This window comes from Salvelinus alpinus, chromosome 1 (assembly GCF_045679555.1).
Source record: "Salvelinus alpinus chromosome 1, SLU_Salpinus.1, whole genome shotgun sequence".
In the NCBI taxonomy this organism is placed as follows: Eukaryota; Metazoa; Chordata; class Actinopteri; order Salmoniformes; family Salmonidae; genus Salvelinus; species Salvelinus alpinus.
Window position 1 is genome coordinate 108,711,076 of NC_092086.1, and position 17,559 is coordinate 108,728,634.

General features: G+C 41.1%; 2 protein-coding genes across 7 annotated transcripts in view; one reads left to right on the top strand and one right to left on the bottom strand.

Annotated features, from left to right (window-relative positions):
* LOC139538380 (guanine nucleotide exchange factor subunit RIC1-like) overlaps positions 1-9,242 on the top strand; it is a 104,557-nt gene extending 95,315 nt beyond the window's left edge. The window contains exons 26-28 of one of the 6 annotated variants that reach the window (XR_011667724.1): positions 4,045-4,233; positions 4,869-7,729; positions 7,776-9,242. Coding sequence is in view for 1 of the 6 variants with exons in the window: in XM_071340360.1 (XP_071196461.1) it covers positions 4,045-4,233; positions 4,869-5,160 (481 nt within the window). In the remaining 5 variants the exon portion in view is untranslated. Of the gene's footprint in view, positions 1-4,044; positions 4,234-4,868 lie in introns of all 6 variants that reach the window. The other 5 variants (XR_011667727.1, XR_011667725.1, XR_011667726.1 and 2 more) reach the window with 5 other exon arrangements.
* Positions 9,243-9,306: 64 nt separating this feature from the next.
* Positions 9,307-17,559, bottom strand: part of LOC139538400 (endoplasmic reticulum metallopeptidase 1-like) — a 51,088-nt gene continuing 42,835 nt past the window's right edge. Inside the window, exons 15-16 of the mRNA XM_071340389.1 lie at positions 15,030-15,193; positions 9,307-13,199 (exon numbers count right to left, since the gene is read on the bottom strand). Coding sequence (XP_071196490.1) covers positions 13,023-13,199; positions 15,030-15,193 — 341 coding nt within the window. The 3' untranslated portion in view covers positions 9,307-13,022. The remainder of the gene's footprint in view (positions 13,200-15,029; positions 15,194-17,559) is intronic.

The following is a 17,559-nucleotide window of genomic DNA, read 5'->3' on the forward strand; positions in this document are numbered from 1 at the left end:
ATACCTCTATCCATACTGAATGAAAGGGTGATACCTCTATCCATACTGAATGAAAGGGAAAGGGGGATACCTCTATCCATACTGAAAGAAAGGGAAAGGGGATACCTCTATCCATACTGAATGAAAGGGAAAGGGGATACCTCTATCCATACTGAATGAAAGGGAAAGGGTGATACCTCTATCCATACTGAATGAAAGGGAAAGGGGATACCTCTATCCATACTGAAAGAAAGGGAAAGGGTGATACCTCTATCCATACTGAATGGAAGGGAAAGGCTGATACCTCTATCCATACTGAATGAAAGGGTGATACCTCTATCCATACTGAAAGAAAGGGAAAGGGTGATACCTCTATCCATACTGAATGAAAGGGTGATACCTCTATCCATACTGAAAGAAAGGGAAAGGGTGATACCTCTATCCATACTGAAAGAAAGGGGATACCTCTATCCATACTGAATGAAAGGGTGATACCTCTATCCATACTGAATGAAAGGGAAAGGGGATACCTCTATCCATACTGAATGAAAGGGAAAGGGGATACCTCTATCCATACTGAATGAAAGGGTGATACCTCTATCCATACTGAATGAAAGGGTGATACCTCTATCCATACTGAATGAAAGGGTGATACCTCTATCCATACTGAATGAAAGGGTGATACCTCTATCCATACTGAATGAAAGGGGATACCTCTATCCATACTGAATGAAAGGGTGATACCTCTATCCATACTGAATGAAAGGGTGATACCTCTATCCATACTGAATGAAAGGGAAAGGGGATACCTCTATCCATACTGAATGAAAGGGAAAGGGGATACCTCTATCCATACTGAAAGAAAGGGAAAGGGGATACCTCTATCCATACTGAATGAAAGGGAAAGGGTGATACCTCTATCCATACTGAATGAAAGGGAAAGGGTGATACCTCTATCCATACTGAATGAAAGGGAAAGGGGATACCTCTATCCATACTGAATGAAAGGGAAAGGGGGATACCTCTATCCATACTGAATGAAAGGGTGATACCTCTATCCATACTGAATGAAAGGGAAAGGGGGATACCTCTATCCATACTGAAAGAAAGGGAAAGGGGATACCTCTATCCATACTGAATGAAAGGGGGATACCTCTATCCATACTGAATGAAAGGGAAAGGGGATACCTCTATCCATACTGAATGAAAGGGAAAGGGTGATACCTCTATCCATACTGAATGAAAGGGAAAGGGGATACCTCTATCCATACTGAAAGAAAGGGAAAGGGTGATACCTCTATCCATACTGAATGAAAGGGAAAGGGGATACCTCTATCCATACTGAATGAAAGGGAAAGGGGATACCTCTATCCATACTGAATGAAAGGGAAAGGGTGATACCTCTATCCATACTGAATGAAAGGGTGATACCTCTATCCATACTGAATGAAAGGGAAAGGGGATACCTCTATCCATACTGAATGAAAGGGGATACCTCTATCCATACTGAATGAAAGGGTGATACCTCTATCCATACTGAATGAAAGGGTGATACCTCTATCCATACTGAATGAAAGGGGATACCTCTATCCATACTGAATGAAAGGGTGATACCTCTATCCATACTGAATGAAAGGGTGATACCTCTATCCATACTGAATGAAAGGGTGATACCTCTATCCATACTGAATGAAAGGGAAAGGGGATACCTCTATCCATACTGAAAGAAAGGGAAAGGGGATACCTCTATCCATACTGAATGAAAGGGAAAGGGTGATACCTCTATCCATACTGAATGAAAGGGAAAGGGTGATACCTCTATCCATACTGAATGAAAGGGAAAGGGTGATACCTCTATCCATACTGAATGAAAGGGAAAGGGGATACCTCTATCCATACTGAATGAAAGGGAAAGGGGGATACCTCTATCCATACTGAATGAAAGGGTGATACCTCTATCCATACTGAATGAAAGGGAAAGGGGGATACCTCTATCCATACTGAAAGAAAGGGAAAGGGGATACCTCTATCCATACTGAATGAAAGGGGGATACCTCTATCCATACTGAATGAAAGGGAAAGGGGATACCTCTATCCATACTGAATGAAAGGGAAAGGGGATACCTCTATCCATACTGAAAGAAAGGGAAAGGGTGATACCTCTATCCATACTGAATGGAAGGGAAAGGGTGATACCTCTATCCATACTGAATGAAAGGGTGATACCTCTATCCATACTGAAAGAAAGGGAAAGGGTGATACCTCTATCCATACTGAATGAAAGGGTGATACCTCTATCCATACTGAAAGAAAGGGAAAGGGGATACCTCTATCCATACTGAATGAAAGGGTGATACCTCTATCCATACTGAATGAAAGGGGATACCTCTATCCATACTGAATGAAAGGGTGATACCTCTATCCATACTGAATGAAAGGGGATACCTCTATCCATACTGAATGAAAGGGTGATACCTCTATCCATACTGAATGAAAGGGATACCTCTATCCATACTGAATGAAAGGGTGATACCTCTATCCATACTGAATGAAAGGGTGATACCTCTATCCATACTGAATGAAAGGGGATACCTCTATCCATACTGAATGAAAGGGTGATACCTCTATCCATTCTGAATGAAAGGGAAAGGGTGATACCTCTATCCATACTGAATGAAAGGGTGATACCTCTATCCATACTGAATGAAAGGGAAAGGGTGATACCTCTATCCATACTGAATGAAAGGGTGATACCTCTATCCATACTGAATGAAAGGGAAAGGGTGATACCTCTATCCATACTGAATGAAAGGGAAAGGGGATACCTCTATCCATACTGAATGAAAGGGAAAGGGGATACCTCTATCCATACTGAATGAAAGGGAAAGGGTGATACCTCTATCCATACTGAATGAAAGGGTGATACCTCTATCCATACTGAATGAAAGGGAAAGGGTGATACCTCTATCCATACTGAATGAAAGGGAAAGGGGATACCTCTATCCATACTGAATGAAAGGGAAAGGGGATACCTCTATCCATACTGAATGAAAGGGAAAGGGGATACCTCTATCCATACTGAATGAAAGGGGATACCTCTATCCATACTGAATGAAGCACTTAAGGGACCTCAGGGGCACCCTTAACTTTTTCACTTCATTTAAGGGGGGAATTTGCCTTAAAATGTTTTGTGCAACTTATTTTAAAGTTAAGGACATTTTAAGGGAAAATATGAGGGGAAAATGTACTTAAGATTTTTTTATGCAAATAGAACCTGTACTTTAATATTTACATTTTAACTTGACTACATTCCTAAAGACAATGATGTACTTTTTTACTCCATATATTTTCCCTGACACCCAAAACTACCCATTACATTTTGAATGATCAAATTCACACACTTATCAAGAGAACATCCCTGGTCATCCCTACTGCCTCTGAATCTGGTGGACTTACTAAACACAAATGCTTCGTTTGTAAATTATGTCTGAGTTTGTGCCCCTGGCTATCTGTAAATAATATTTGTTTTAAAAAATGGTCCCGTCTGGTTTGCTTAATTTAAGGAATTTGAAATGATTTAATTTTTGTACTTTTGATACTTAAATATATTTTATCAATTACTTTTGATACTTACATTTAAAACGAAATACTTTTAGACTTCTCAAGCAGTATTTTACTGGGTGATTTGTACTTGAGTCATTTTTCTATGAAAGGTATCTTTACTTTTACTCAAGTTTGACAATCGAGTACTTTTTTCTACTACTGCTATTAGGTGCTACTAATACTCCTCCACCCCACTTCCCAACCCAACCCAGCTAGACGTATGGCTGCGGTGACCTATTTGTTTGTGTCTGTGTGTTGGTTCCATATGTAGGTTTGTGTATATCTTGTGTGATTTGTCAGCCTTAGCTTGTGTATCCTTAGGTATGTTTCCCTGGACTCAGATAAACTAAATGGAGAATCTCCATTGACCATATGCTTCTTAGTGTTGGGCTAAAATTCCTCTGTGTCTGGGAAGTCCCTTATGGATCATGCCTTTTATAGCTTATCTCTCTCTGTCCTCAGGTACCTCCTGCATGTGTTCATGGAGGCTGGCTGTCTGGAATGGTGTGTTGTGATTGGTCTGATCCTGAGAGAGGCCGCAGTCATCAAGCAGGTGGTCAACTTCCTGGACAGCCCCGAGGTTCCTCCTGAGACAGTCCAGAGTGTCCACTCCGGCCTGCTAGGGGTCGACGCATGGGCCTCCACAGACTGGTCAGTGTCTCTGTTTGTCTTTGTCGCTCTCTGTCGCTCGCTCGGTCTGTCGCTCGGTCGCTCTGTCTGTCGCTCGGTCTGACTGTCTGTCGCGTACAGAGGCCCAAATGTCATAATTGCAAAAGGGTTTTCTATTGATCAATTAGCCTTTTAAAATGATAAACTTGGATTAGCTAACACAACGTGCCATTGGAACACAGGAGTGATGGTTGCTGATAATGGGCCTCTGGACGCCTATGTAGATATTCCATCAAAATCAGCAGTTTCCAGCTACAATAGTCATTTACAACATTAACAATGTCTACACTGTATTTCTGATCAATTTGTTGTGTTAATGTTATTTTAATGGACAAAAAATTTGCTTTTCTAACAAAAACATTTTTAAGTGACCCCAAATTTTTGAACGGTAGTGTATATGTTTACAAAAAATATATATATGGGGGATTGGAAATAATGCAGACAATTACATTGGAAGCCACAATATATCTGCATTATTAAAGCTGATTTTGTATTCATCCAGACCACTAGTGGAACTGTGGGGTAAAGGATGTTACATATTCTATAGCAGCTATAGCAAAGGCACAGTGAATGTTGTGAGCTTGATACTGACTCCCCCTTCTCTCCACTCCCTGTAGCCTGGGCTATAAGCCCTTCCTGAACATGATCCGGCCCCAGCTACAGAAGCTCATAGAGACTTCTGTAGAGCAGATCCAGCCTGAAGCCTTCCTGCCAGGGGCTTCCAACTCGAAGCTGGCTGAGCCCCAGCCCGGAGGCCCCAGTGCGGAAGACAGTAGGGGGCCTGCTCTGCTGGGTCTGGCCCTTCCTTTGGAGCCCCCTGGGGGGTTAGGGACAGAGGACGGCGGAGTTCCAGAGGAGCAGGAGGAACAGGCGGTGGACGAGGGCGTGTACGACTGCACTCTGTCCTGACATGCCCAGTCCTGACCTGAGTCATGTTCATTAGGCACCAAACGGAAGAAAATGGACTGAAACAGGGAGGGACTGACTATATTGACTTAAACTTTTTTGCTACGGTAAGCCCTGATGAATACAGCCCTTTTCTGACCTCTGACCTTGCTGGGCGGGTGTGACAGGATGAAGAAGAGAGACACTGGAAGTCTCAGACTAAACTCTGTGTGTCTGGAACCAGTTTGTTGACTGATGAGGACTCTGATATTTTCCATTGTGTGTGAGACTGTGTGTGTCATGAGTTATTGTGTGTATTACTACACTGGGTGTGTAACATTTGGAAGCCTCAAACGCAAGTGGACATTCTCGACTTCTCTCCATTCTGGATACTCGTCCATCCCAGTGCTGGAGCAGGGTCAGTCAGTGAGTGAGCTCTTGTGTTTTAAGTGTGTCAGTATTGTCCAATTGATTATGGACTTGAGTCATTGCAGACATCGTTAGTCAGGACACAGCCGATTCATAACAAAAAATAAATAAATCTTACCTAAAATATAGATATGACAGATGACGTGCTTCTAACCATCTATTTATTTTGCTCTGCGTAAAAAAATGTTTTTTAAAGAAATTTGCTCACAGACCAGAGTTTACCGGACTGAGTTTGGGCTTGTCAGGCTTTATTCTGGGATTAAAGCAGGCAGTTTGTGTTGCAAGTTAGTATTTTACCAAAATATGCTTTTCAGATCAGAGAAATGCTGTCTGGATTGTGCTTGTCTGGGCTATAGTGTCTAGATAAAAATGTCAGATCGCCGTGATGACGTGCTGGGCAAAAAGCATCCGGGTTATTGTCTGTTAGACCTGTCACATATTAAGCTTAATTGGCTCATTCCACATTACAGAAAGTTCCACCTATAACTGTATATTTTTGTCACAGTTTGTACAACGGTCTTTTGTTGTGAAGGAGTTCAGATATAACTTTTTGCAAGGAATCAACTATGTGTGCTGGACATTTTATGAGATGCACTGAAGTGTGTGTGGGTGTTATATTGTATACCTCCTACTGTACCGTGGATTTAAAGATGCCTTGGTCAATAATGTGATATTATTCTACCACATTACTTCATGAGACGATGTCAGTCCCCTCACTAAGATATTAAAGACTAGTGTGAGAATTCTGTTGGTCGAGAGAGAAGACATGTGTGATGACCTGGATTGGAGGTGAATGTTGTTGACGAGGGCCTGACCAGGCCTCAACCAAACCATGACTGACTCCTGAAGGGAGAATCTAACGTTCTCTGAGGACAAACCAAATTATTATGGAGATCTTGACCTGCGTCTTTACACACATGCTTTAGGATTTGCTCTAGAATTAAAGCATTACTGTTGTTGGCTTCCGTCATGCTGGAGGATCCAAACTGAGACAAACTATATTCATAATTCACTTTGTATTGATGGCATATTATGTCATGCCAGAGAATTTTTATTTGCCCCCTTTTTAAATAGATAAGACATCAACTGATCCACACTTTGGCGTTAATTCAATGTCACATTTCAGTATCGTTTTCTAAAGGTAGGATTGTGTTTGTCTCCTATCAGTGATCTTGGTGTTTCCTTAGCAATGTCTGTGGAGTTGAATAGGTCCTATACTATTTAATGTATTCTGACAATGTGTCCATAAGAATTTAAGTCTGTAAGGGCTTGGTTGTTATCACCGTGGTAACATGGCAGTAACATACCAAAATCTCAATCATGTAAAACTGAAAACATCTCCAACACTGACACTGCTTTCAGAAGCAGCTCCTGTGTGCATGATGTGGAACGGTAAAGACTGATTCCATGTGAGGATACTGTACTTAATCTTTTATGATCTTTTATGATGATTATTATTTATTGGTTGTGGTGTTATTGCTAATGGGAAAATATTAGCCTTAATTATCCATTCAAATTGTTTTATTTCGGCTATATCGAAGCAACTAAACAAGAACTATATGCTTTTGCCTCAACTCGTACTGTAGTCATTTGAGTCGTTCTTAGGCCTAGCGCCCAGGTCGATATCCCGCCACCTGACCAGCATAGAGCTCTCAGGCCCAGCGCCAAGGTCAATATCCCGCCACCTGACCAGCATAGAGCTCTCAGGCCTAGCGCCCAGGTCGATATCCCGCCACCTGACCAGCATAGAGCTCTCTCAGGCCTAGCGCCCAGGTCGATATCCCGCCAACTGACCAGCATAGAGCTCTCAGGTCCAGCGCCAAGGTCAATATCCTGCCACCTGACCAGCATAGAGCTCTCAGGCCCAGGTCGATATCCCGCCACCTGACCAGCATAGAGCTCTCTCAGGCCCAGCGCCAAGGTCGATATCCCGCCACCTAACCAGCATAGAGCTCTCAGGCCCAGCGCCAAGGTCGATATCCTGCCACCTGACCAGCATAGAGCTCTCTCAGGCCCAGCGCCAAGGTCGATATCCCGCCACCTGACCAGCATAGAGCTCTCAGGCCCAGCGCCCAGGTCGATATCCTGCCACCTGACCAGCATAGAGCTCTCAGGCCCAGGTCGATATCCCACCACCTGACCAGCATAGAGCTCTCAGGCCCAGGTCAATATCCCGCCACCTGACCAGCATAGAGCTCTCTCAGGCCCAGGTCAATATCCCGCCACCTGACCAGCATAGAGCTCTCAGGCCCAGCGCCCAGGTCGATATCCCGCCACCTGACCAGCATAGAGCTCTCAACCTTCAAACGGGAATCAATTGTGAAACAGCCACATCCATTTGTGATTTTACAACAACAGTTACTATCTTTTCCCCCTCTGACATCATTGCACGCGTGACAGAAGAGCTTAATATGTACTGCCTTGTTTTCACCAGGCTGCGCGACGTTCAGCAGCAACAACGGTGGTGGGGCGGCCAGTGGCGCCGTTTCCCCCCTACTGCAGATGCCATCTTTAACAGCCTGCAAAACTCTGGCTCATATCCACAACGCAACTGAGTAGGAACGCTGATCTAGGAACAGGGCCCCATGTATTCATTGAGCTCTAAATGGAAATACTGGTCCTAGATCAGCTGTTTCTCCAGACAATTGTTAGTGCTCTGTGAACAATGCAGTTTTCTTTACTGTGTGTATTTCTTCTATATTAGCTAGGTTCAGTACATCACTGTTAAACTGTGCAATTCTGAAACGTTGCTTTGTTTCAGCTGTTTTTTTCTCTAGATTTACATTCAGCTCCACATATTTTACTGTCGCTCATACCAACCAAAACGTTTGTACTTTAAACATTATTTTGCTGCAGCTCACTGTGCTTGTAGTTTTGTATTTTTAAACATTTTGCTGCAGCTCACTGCTTGTAGTTTGTATTTGCCTGTATTCTTATTCTATTGTTCTGCAGCGTTTGTTTTTACGAACCTCTTTGGCCGTGACTGTACACTAGCCTGAGTCCCAGACCGGTTTGTGCCGTCTTACTGTACCAACTCCATTTCTGTCATTGTCATGTTTGCTATGGAGTTGGCAAGACGGCACAAACAGAACAGGGACGCAAGTTAACTACACAGCATCGATGTGCTTCTATACCATCTGTCCTCTGCTGCCAGTACAGTATATGCAGTAGCTTACTATCTGCTCTCAAGCCCACAACAAACCCCAGATGTGAAGTTTACCTAACGTAATAAGGTTGTTGGCTAACCAAAGACATGTTCTGAGGCCTTGGGTCAACGTGACGTGAGTGCTTGTATATGCAGAGGTATAATGAACCACTCTGATGAAAGAACCATTGCTGCTCAAACAAATTTTTCAGTTAGTACTTAAGACAGTTTATCGATATTATACACGTTTCATGTTTCCATCTGAGGACTAGAAGTCTATTGTTTCGTGTGTCTGTCTCTGCTGTTGGGGAAAAGCACAATGTCAGACATGATGACAGTGGTACTCTTTTCATACAAAATCTGTATGAAGGACATCTTTGTTTTCCTTCATATTGTAAAGAATAGCATATCTGACGCAGTAACATTCCCTGGGTCAGTATAGATACTGTTTCTTGTACAATTTGCCTTTTCTACTCATTTTGGTTTTCTATTTTTTCCTGTACATAAACAATAAATTATATTTTAAAACCAAGGCCATTTTATTTGTATTTCCTGCATTACCATTGATTTTTTTTAAAAATACGACAACTAAAAGCAACATGTATTAAGCACTTTATTGCTGTACATGGTGGTAAGTCACTGGACACAAGTGTTAATTTCAAGTTACACAATTTCTGTTACACAATTCCCCAAATCAACCATGTTAATCCCATCTGGGATTACATTACTGATTTTAAAAGGTTAGGCGTAACCCTCCCAGTTGACAAATTAATAAAATAAAAAGTTACAAAAGTATGATTGCTTTTAAATAATTAACATCTTATACAAAACTGCACTTTATTCAGTGACCCAAGAGTACACTGCAGTTAAAATAGGCATAGATACTGTAGGTGAGTTGCATCGAACATGTCCCAACGACGATGCATTTCAGTTCCCATTTTTCCAACTGAAGTACTGTTTCCTTTATTCAGGCATATTAAAGAAAAGATCCTTTCTCACAATCATTCTACAAAATTGAAATTTGAGACCCATAAACGGTTTCAATGAAATGTTTCACCTTAATATTGGTATTTACAAAGGACAAAGCTCGGGAAATGTCATCGTTACAGTAACAATGTTTTATGGGATATGATGATAAGTAACCCTTCGCAAATTACTTTGAACAATGTTTATTATAGTTTGCTTGAACTGAGTGGGGATTTATGCCATGATTCAATCCGATCGCGTTTTGGCAGCAATGCACCATTTTAATGGAAATGTATTATTGAAGCAACAGCGTTTACCGTGAATGTGGTCACCACGAACGAGTGAACATTGTCGACAACGTGCGATCGGATTAATTCCCTGCATTACTTTTTTTTGTAAAATCAAATGTTATGATAAATGACTGCATAAGAAAAGTGTGACGGTACTGACAAATGTCATTACCATAAATCAAAAATAATTTTACAATTTCAACAGAGCATGAGCAATCCATACAAAACATTTAAGTTATTTTTAAGAAGGCAGTGTACAGTACGCTTGAGTCATTATTTAAATTCAATGGGAAGGTTTGGGGTAGTGAACCTAAACATTAGTCACCAATCGTTGTGTAATTACAGAATCAGGCCCAAAGGGGATATTTCTTTACTAAAATTACAGAACCCACCAGACTTGATTATAGAAATTAATTAATTTTATTAAACGTTTAAATTACACCTGCATATTTTTTGTTGTTCCATCCATCAGGTCTGAGCTGTTGATATACCTCTTTGATTAAGGTGACCAAAATGGCACCCTATTCCCTGTATAGTGCACTGCTTTTATACGGCTCTAGTCAAAAGCAGCCAATAGCGTGCAAGTTCAGGCATGGACAACCTCACTAAACGATGCCACTAGCTAAAGGTCTTTAGACGTGTGCTCGTTAGTTTCCTTCTCTTTTCCTCTCAAGAAAACATCACCCTGTGTTCATCTTGCATATTTAAGAGTATACTGGGATGTGTTTTTCACCACAGCGATGGATATGACAAATTGTTTTTTTAAACCCACATTACACAAAATGTTGCTGTACAATCCTGCTAAGACCATATTGTTTTACAGGTAAGTGCATGTGGCAAGAACCCGTTATATATTTAAGAAGCATGACGCCAACAACCATGAGGCATTCTAGAACCTAGAAAGAACATTAGCTTGGGTCCATCCTTTTCACCTGCTCAGAGAGAGAGGACGCATCGCTGGATTCAAAACAAGGCGACTATTCAACACAAACTGCTACTAGCCACAGCAGTGTAGTCCAAGAGACTGCCCAAATCAACACCCCAGTTGCCTAGTAACAATCCTTATCAAATCTCAAGTACCGGTCAGTCTTCACAAAACCCCAGATACCTACTTCATAGAGGTAACACATCGAGCCATTGCTGAGAACCATGAAGTAGGGCTGTACAATATGGGGGAAAAAACGGAATTGCGATATAAACACTTGGGTGAACTGTTGTAATCAAATAAAATAGTGCTGCTTGAGTAACGGGGTGGGGAAAGCAGCTGCAAGAGGAGAGTGGGAGAGACGACAGTAAACTATTAGCCGTGTGTAACAACCGTTTTGAGTGCTGTTTCAAAATATTGCGACTCCTATTAATTGTGCAGCCCTACCATGAAGACAGCTCACGTAAGACTTTACCATGCAAGTACAGAGAAAACAGCTTGGCTTTATTCATAAAGTAGGAGTGCTGATCTAGGATCAGGTCCCCCTCTATCCATATAATTGTATTTGTTATGACCTAAAAGGCTAAACTGATCCTATAGCAGCACTCTTATTCGGACTCTTTATGAACACAGACCCTGCGCTACCTCAGTGTTAGCAGGAGCTGCTGTCCTGCAGTCAAACACCATGATGTTCTAAACCGGGTTGGGGGTCAATTCAGGAACTATACTGAAATTCCAATTATCTTCAATGTCTTTAAATTAATATTTTTTTTTGAATTTGGTTTACTTTCTGAAATTGACCCCCAACCCTGGTTCTATAGCAACAAAACTAGAAAGACAGAAAACATGGAGAGTAGAAAAGGAGGGTTCCCCACTGATAAAATACAAGTTCAGTGCTTTGCGTTCTCATTCACTATGTGCAACAGTCTGACCCACTCTCACCGCAGGCTTCAACCATCGCAATATACTTATTAGAACACCAGAAAGGGTGTTGTCAGTCTGTTTTGTGACATCAGCCACTAGTATTATAATCTGAGTTTATAATAAAACAATATCCCACTGTAAAATATTGATATACACCTTGCACATGATGGGCAAAAACACACCATGTGAAGTAGGATTTATTTTTAAACCCATTTTACTGTTCAACTGTTAACAGGAAGTACCATTGATGAGGGACATCAGTAGGACAACATGAGTTGGTGGAATGGCTTCCCTATGTGTTGCATTAATAAATGTTTTGTAAAAAGCGCCGCAGTTGTTTAGAGGTTAGAGCACTGTAGTTGAGAATAATGTAAAAAGCACCATTAGTTTATGACTGAGTTGAAGATAATCAAACTATCTAAATCAGTGTGTTTCTTGATGGACAGAAAATACGTTTGCAACACTCAGCTAAATTATTTATTAATTCAGTGATGAGTTAATTGCATTTCTATTTTTGACATCAGTCGTTAAAACAAGTCAAAATATCCTTGCACATTAGCGAGCTCACCGTAAGTAAATCATACAAAAGGCTTTCCACTTTACTGCAACAATTAAATCCTGTTCACCTTCAGACTACTGTACTGGCCTTGACATCTTAACGACTGAAGTTTTCATGAATTTCGACTTCCTTCGTTTTTTTTTTGTTTCTTATTTAAAATGTAAAAACATGAAACGGTTAATTTTGTAAGGAAACAACACTGTAACCTTTTAACTGAAATAGTGAGTGACGCTGAAGACCTCGTGCTTGTTGACAGAGATGGAGGGAGGTGGAACATGCAAGGCCATGCATGCAAAACAGTTTGTCAGAGAGAGAGCGAGAAGAAAGAGTGTAAAAAAAAAAAGAAACTACCTATTTACCCTCATTCCCACAATAAAGGAACTCTACTGAACACTGGTTGACTGTGCCCTAGTGTTTCTGTTTATAAGGACCGTGCCCTAGTCCTACTGTTACTGTTTATAAATAATGTCGCTTCTGGCTTGGCTTTAGTGTCCCTCCTGTTAGCTACTGACCTATTGACACAGTGATGGTGGGGTCTCTCGAATGGGCCTGTGTATGGAAGCAGGCCCAACAACGGGCCCAGTATTTCAAATATGGGTAAATGTGGTAGGTGCCTCCCAGTATGTTTACATCTGATAGGCCTAGGTGTCAGTATCGGTACATGTGATAGGTGGAGACCCAGGAAGAGGGGAAGGCCCATTTAGGGAACCTCTGCAGCATGTCCTCTAGCTGAACAGTCCTCTGGTCCTCTCCAAAGAAGTAATGAGATGAGATGGCTACTGAGATCATTCCCTCTGGGCCTGATGGGTCCTCTTCTCTGGGAGGCTGGAGAGGAGAAATATATATATATACACATATTAAAACACAATCATATATGGACAGTGTTTCTCCTATATTCACAAATCGTTGCCGCCACTCCCAACAAATTTTTTATTTAATGTTTTTTAAATCATTTTCGGGATGGTAAAACATTTTCAGTGTAAACTTAAGACTAAAACCAGATATAAAGTATGTAGAAAATATAATTGACCAATATATTTTTTAAATAAGATCATCTTTGAGAACTAACAACCACCAAAATAAAAACTAGACAGTCAGGGAGAATCTGAAATAAAAAATGTCATGCATACTCCCAGTCGATATTCAAGTCATAAGATCCCCTAGACCACGCCCACCAATCAGTATTCCCAATTGATTCCCCTGAAAAAGAGCCAACTTCTTCGTTGATTTTTAAATCATACAGAAATCAAAAACCATGCAGGAAAAACTGCTGTGTTGTACAATGTACATCAAACCAGGTCAAAACTCTAGTTTGCAATGCTCCCACATAGGGAAATAGAGTCTGTGGGAAGAGCCCTGTGTCTTCAGGCTATTCGGCGTGGGAGAGTCAGGGAATTGTGGGGACCCGGTGTCCAAGTACACGTAGCTATGTGTGTGGAAAACGTTTCATCACAGGTAAGCACTACTTGTAGCTGTACAATCTGTTTGTGTTGTTTGTCTTGGCTAGCTAGCTAGAGGCTAGCACACACGTGGATAGCACCGTCATGAAATGGGGCATGAGGGTTGCCTTACAATATCATTAGCTCGGGAGCAGGCAATGTTGAAAAGTCCTCTTTAGACATGTACTTTTCTTCAACTGAGTTTTGTATTTGACTAAAACAAGCAGCCAACAAGAAAGTTGTTTGAAAAAGGTAATTTTGGGGTAGCAACATTCTATCGAATACAGACGGATTATGGAGCCCCTATTGATTTTGTTACGTTTGAGTCACTCAGATAGCATAAGCATGGCAAAATGTGTAAAATTGAAGGAAATTTGATTTTAAACTGCACATTTCCTCTCAGCCCCGTGGCAATATGTGTAGAATTCTAGGAAATGATGCCACAACATTTGTACAATCAATCAAAATAAACTATCTACATTTGTCATTTTATTTTCTAATGATCTGTCGCTCGGGAAACATGCCTGGGTGAGAAGAAATAACAGCAAGCGTGGGCTTGGATCACGACATAACAGACGTCGTAAAGCAATGGAATCATTACAGACCAAGTAGTCCTACTAAACAACGCCAAGTCGACAGACTACAACAACCATAATGACCTCAGCAAAGTCGACTAGATTTAACAACAATGAATAACTCCGGATTCTGATTCATACACGATGTTTGGAGAAAGGGAGACTTGTGCCCTGAGACAAGTGACTGGGGAGATGAGCGGCTTGATCTAATCCAATCGTTGCAGCAGGTTCAACCGATACCCCGCTGTTTCTTTACAGACAAAATAACTAGCCAATAGTTGTTCAGAGTGCACAGCGCTTCACACTGTTTGAGTCAAAGATAGATGTGTTCTGGCAGCTGAAAAATACTTTTTTCCAATCATGGATAATTACAAAAAAAATACTAATCGTATTCTGAAAATTCTCCATATCTATTACGATACTTGTTTTGTCCGAGTACTCGGCACACCCCTAGTACACTGTACACAAAGACAAGCATTCCTCCAAAGGCTCATGTGGACAAATTCTTGTGAAGCTTTTGAAAGTACACTGTGCTTTAAATCCAAGCTTGCAATGAAAAAAGGAATGTGTTAATTAAGGCGCTAACCCAGCAGGTAAAACTGATGTCATGTTTGGAATCCTAAATCTCTAATATTCTGTACCTGTATTTCGAACCAGAAGTTCCAGGCGGGGGCATCCAGGCCGTGGGAGTAGAATATAAAGTACTCTCCAGCCAGGTGGTACTGGGGGACACCGTCCCCAAACGACCAGCTGGACAGAGAGGCCCCTTGGTGGGGTCTCAGGTAGAGGGACATGTGGCTGGGACCTGGGGGACATACACAGAGTCAGTACATAGTCACACACAATGCATGTCACAAACTATGGTTCCTAAACACTGCCTTTTCTCACACAACATTTGGAGAGAGAAAAGGATTGGAGTAATGGATCCTACAGCAGATAGTGATAGAGGATTGGAGTAATGGATCCTACAGCAGGTAGTGATAGAGGATTGGAGTAATGGATCCTACAGCAGATAGTGATAGAGGATTGGAGTAATGGATCCTACAGCAGGTAGTGATAGAGGATTGGAGTAATGGATCCTACAGCAGGTAGTGATAGAGGATTGGAGTAATGGATCCTACAGCAGGTAGTGATAGAGGATTGGAGTAATGGATCCTACAGCAGGTAGTGATAGAGGATTGGAGTAATGGATCCTACAGCAGGTAGTAATAGAGGATTGGAGTAATGGATCCTACAGCAGGTAGTAATAGAGGATTGGAGTAATGGATCCTACAGCAGGTAGTGATAGAGGATTGGAGTAATGTATCCTACAGCAGGTAGTAATAGAGGATTGGAGTAATGGATCCTACAGCAGGTAGTGATAGAGGATTGGAGTAATGGATCCTACAGCAGGTAGTGATAGAGGATTGGAGTAATGGATCCTACAGCAGGTAGTGATAGAGGATTGGAGTAATGGATCCTACAGCAGGTAGTAATAGAGGATTGGAGTAATGGATCCTACAGCAGGTAGTGATAGAGGATTGGAGTAATGGATCCTACAGCAGGTAGTGATAGAGGATTGGAGTAATGGATCCTACAGCAGGTAGTGATAGAGGATTGGAGTAATGGATCCTACAGCAGGTAGTAATAGAGGATTGGAGTAATGGATCCTACAGCAGGTAGTGATAGAGGATTGGAGTAATGGATCCTATAGTGCCTTCAGAAAGTATTCACACCCCTTGACTTTTGTTGTGTTACAAAGTGGGACTAAAATTATTTTAATTGAATTTTTTTGTCAACGATCTACTCAAAACACTGTCAAAGTGAAAAAACAACAATTCTAGCATTTGTAAAAAAAAAATATATATATATATATATATATATAAATTCTTCAAGCTCTGTCATATATATATTAAAATCCTAACATAACTTGATTAGATATGTACTCAACCCCCTGAGTCAATACATGTTAGAATCACCTTTGGAAGCGATTACAGTTGAGTCTTTCTGGGTAAGTCTCTAAGAGCTTTACACACCTGGATTGTGCAACATTTGCCCATTATTCTTTTCAAAATTCTTCAGGCTCTGTCAAATTGGTTGTTCATCATTGCTTGACAATCATTTTCAGGTCATACCGCAGATTTAAGTCAAAACTGTAACTTGGCCACTCAATGTCTTCTTGGTAAGCAACTCAAGTCTAGATTTGGCTTTGTGTTTTAGGTTATTGTCCTTCTAAAAGGTGAATTAAATCTCAGTGTCTGGTGGAAAGCAGACTGAACCAGGTTTTCCTCTAGGATTTTGCCTGTGCTTAGCTCCATTCAGTACTTTTTTTTAATCCTGAAAAAACTCCCCAGTACTTAACGATTACAATCATACCCATAACATGATGCAGCCACCACTATACTTGAAAATATGGAGAGTGGTACTCAGCAACGTGTTGTATTGGACTTGCCCCAAACATAACACTTTGTATTCAGGACAAATAGTTAATTGCTTTACCACATTTCTTGCAGTATTACTTTAGTGCCTTGTTGCAAACAGGATGCATGTTTTGGAATATTTTTATTCTGTACAGGCTTCCTTCTTTTCACTCTGTCATTTAGGTTAGTATTGTGGAGTAACTATAATGTTGTTGATCCATTCTCAGTTCTCCTATCACAGCCATTAAACTCTGTTTTAAGGTCACCATTGGCCTCATGGTGAAAACCCTGAGCGGTTTCCTTCGTCTCCGGGAACAGAGTTAGAAGGATGACTGGGTGTATTGATACACTACCCAAAGTGTAATTAATAACTTCACCATGCTCAAAGGGGAATTCATTGTCTGCTTTTTACATGTATTACCTCTCTACCAATAGGTGCCCTTCTTTGCGAGGCATTGGAAAACCTCTCTGGTCTTTGTGGTTGAAATACACTGCTCGACTGAGGGACTTTACAGATAATTGTATGTGTGGGGGTACAGAGATGGGGTAGTCATTTAAAAATCATGTTAAACACTATTATTGCACACAGAGTGAGTCCATGCAACTCATTATATGACTTGTTAAGCACCTTTTTACTCCTGTGCTTATTTAGGCTTACAATAACAAAGGGGTTGAATACATTTTAGCTTTTAATTTTTAATAATTCAGTAAACATTTCGAAAAACATAATTCCACTTTGACATTATGGGGGCCAGTGACACAAGATCTCAAT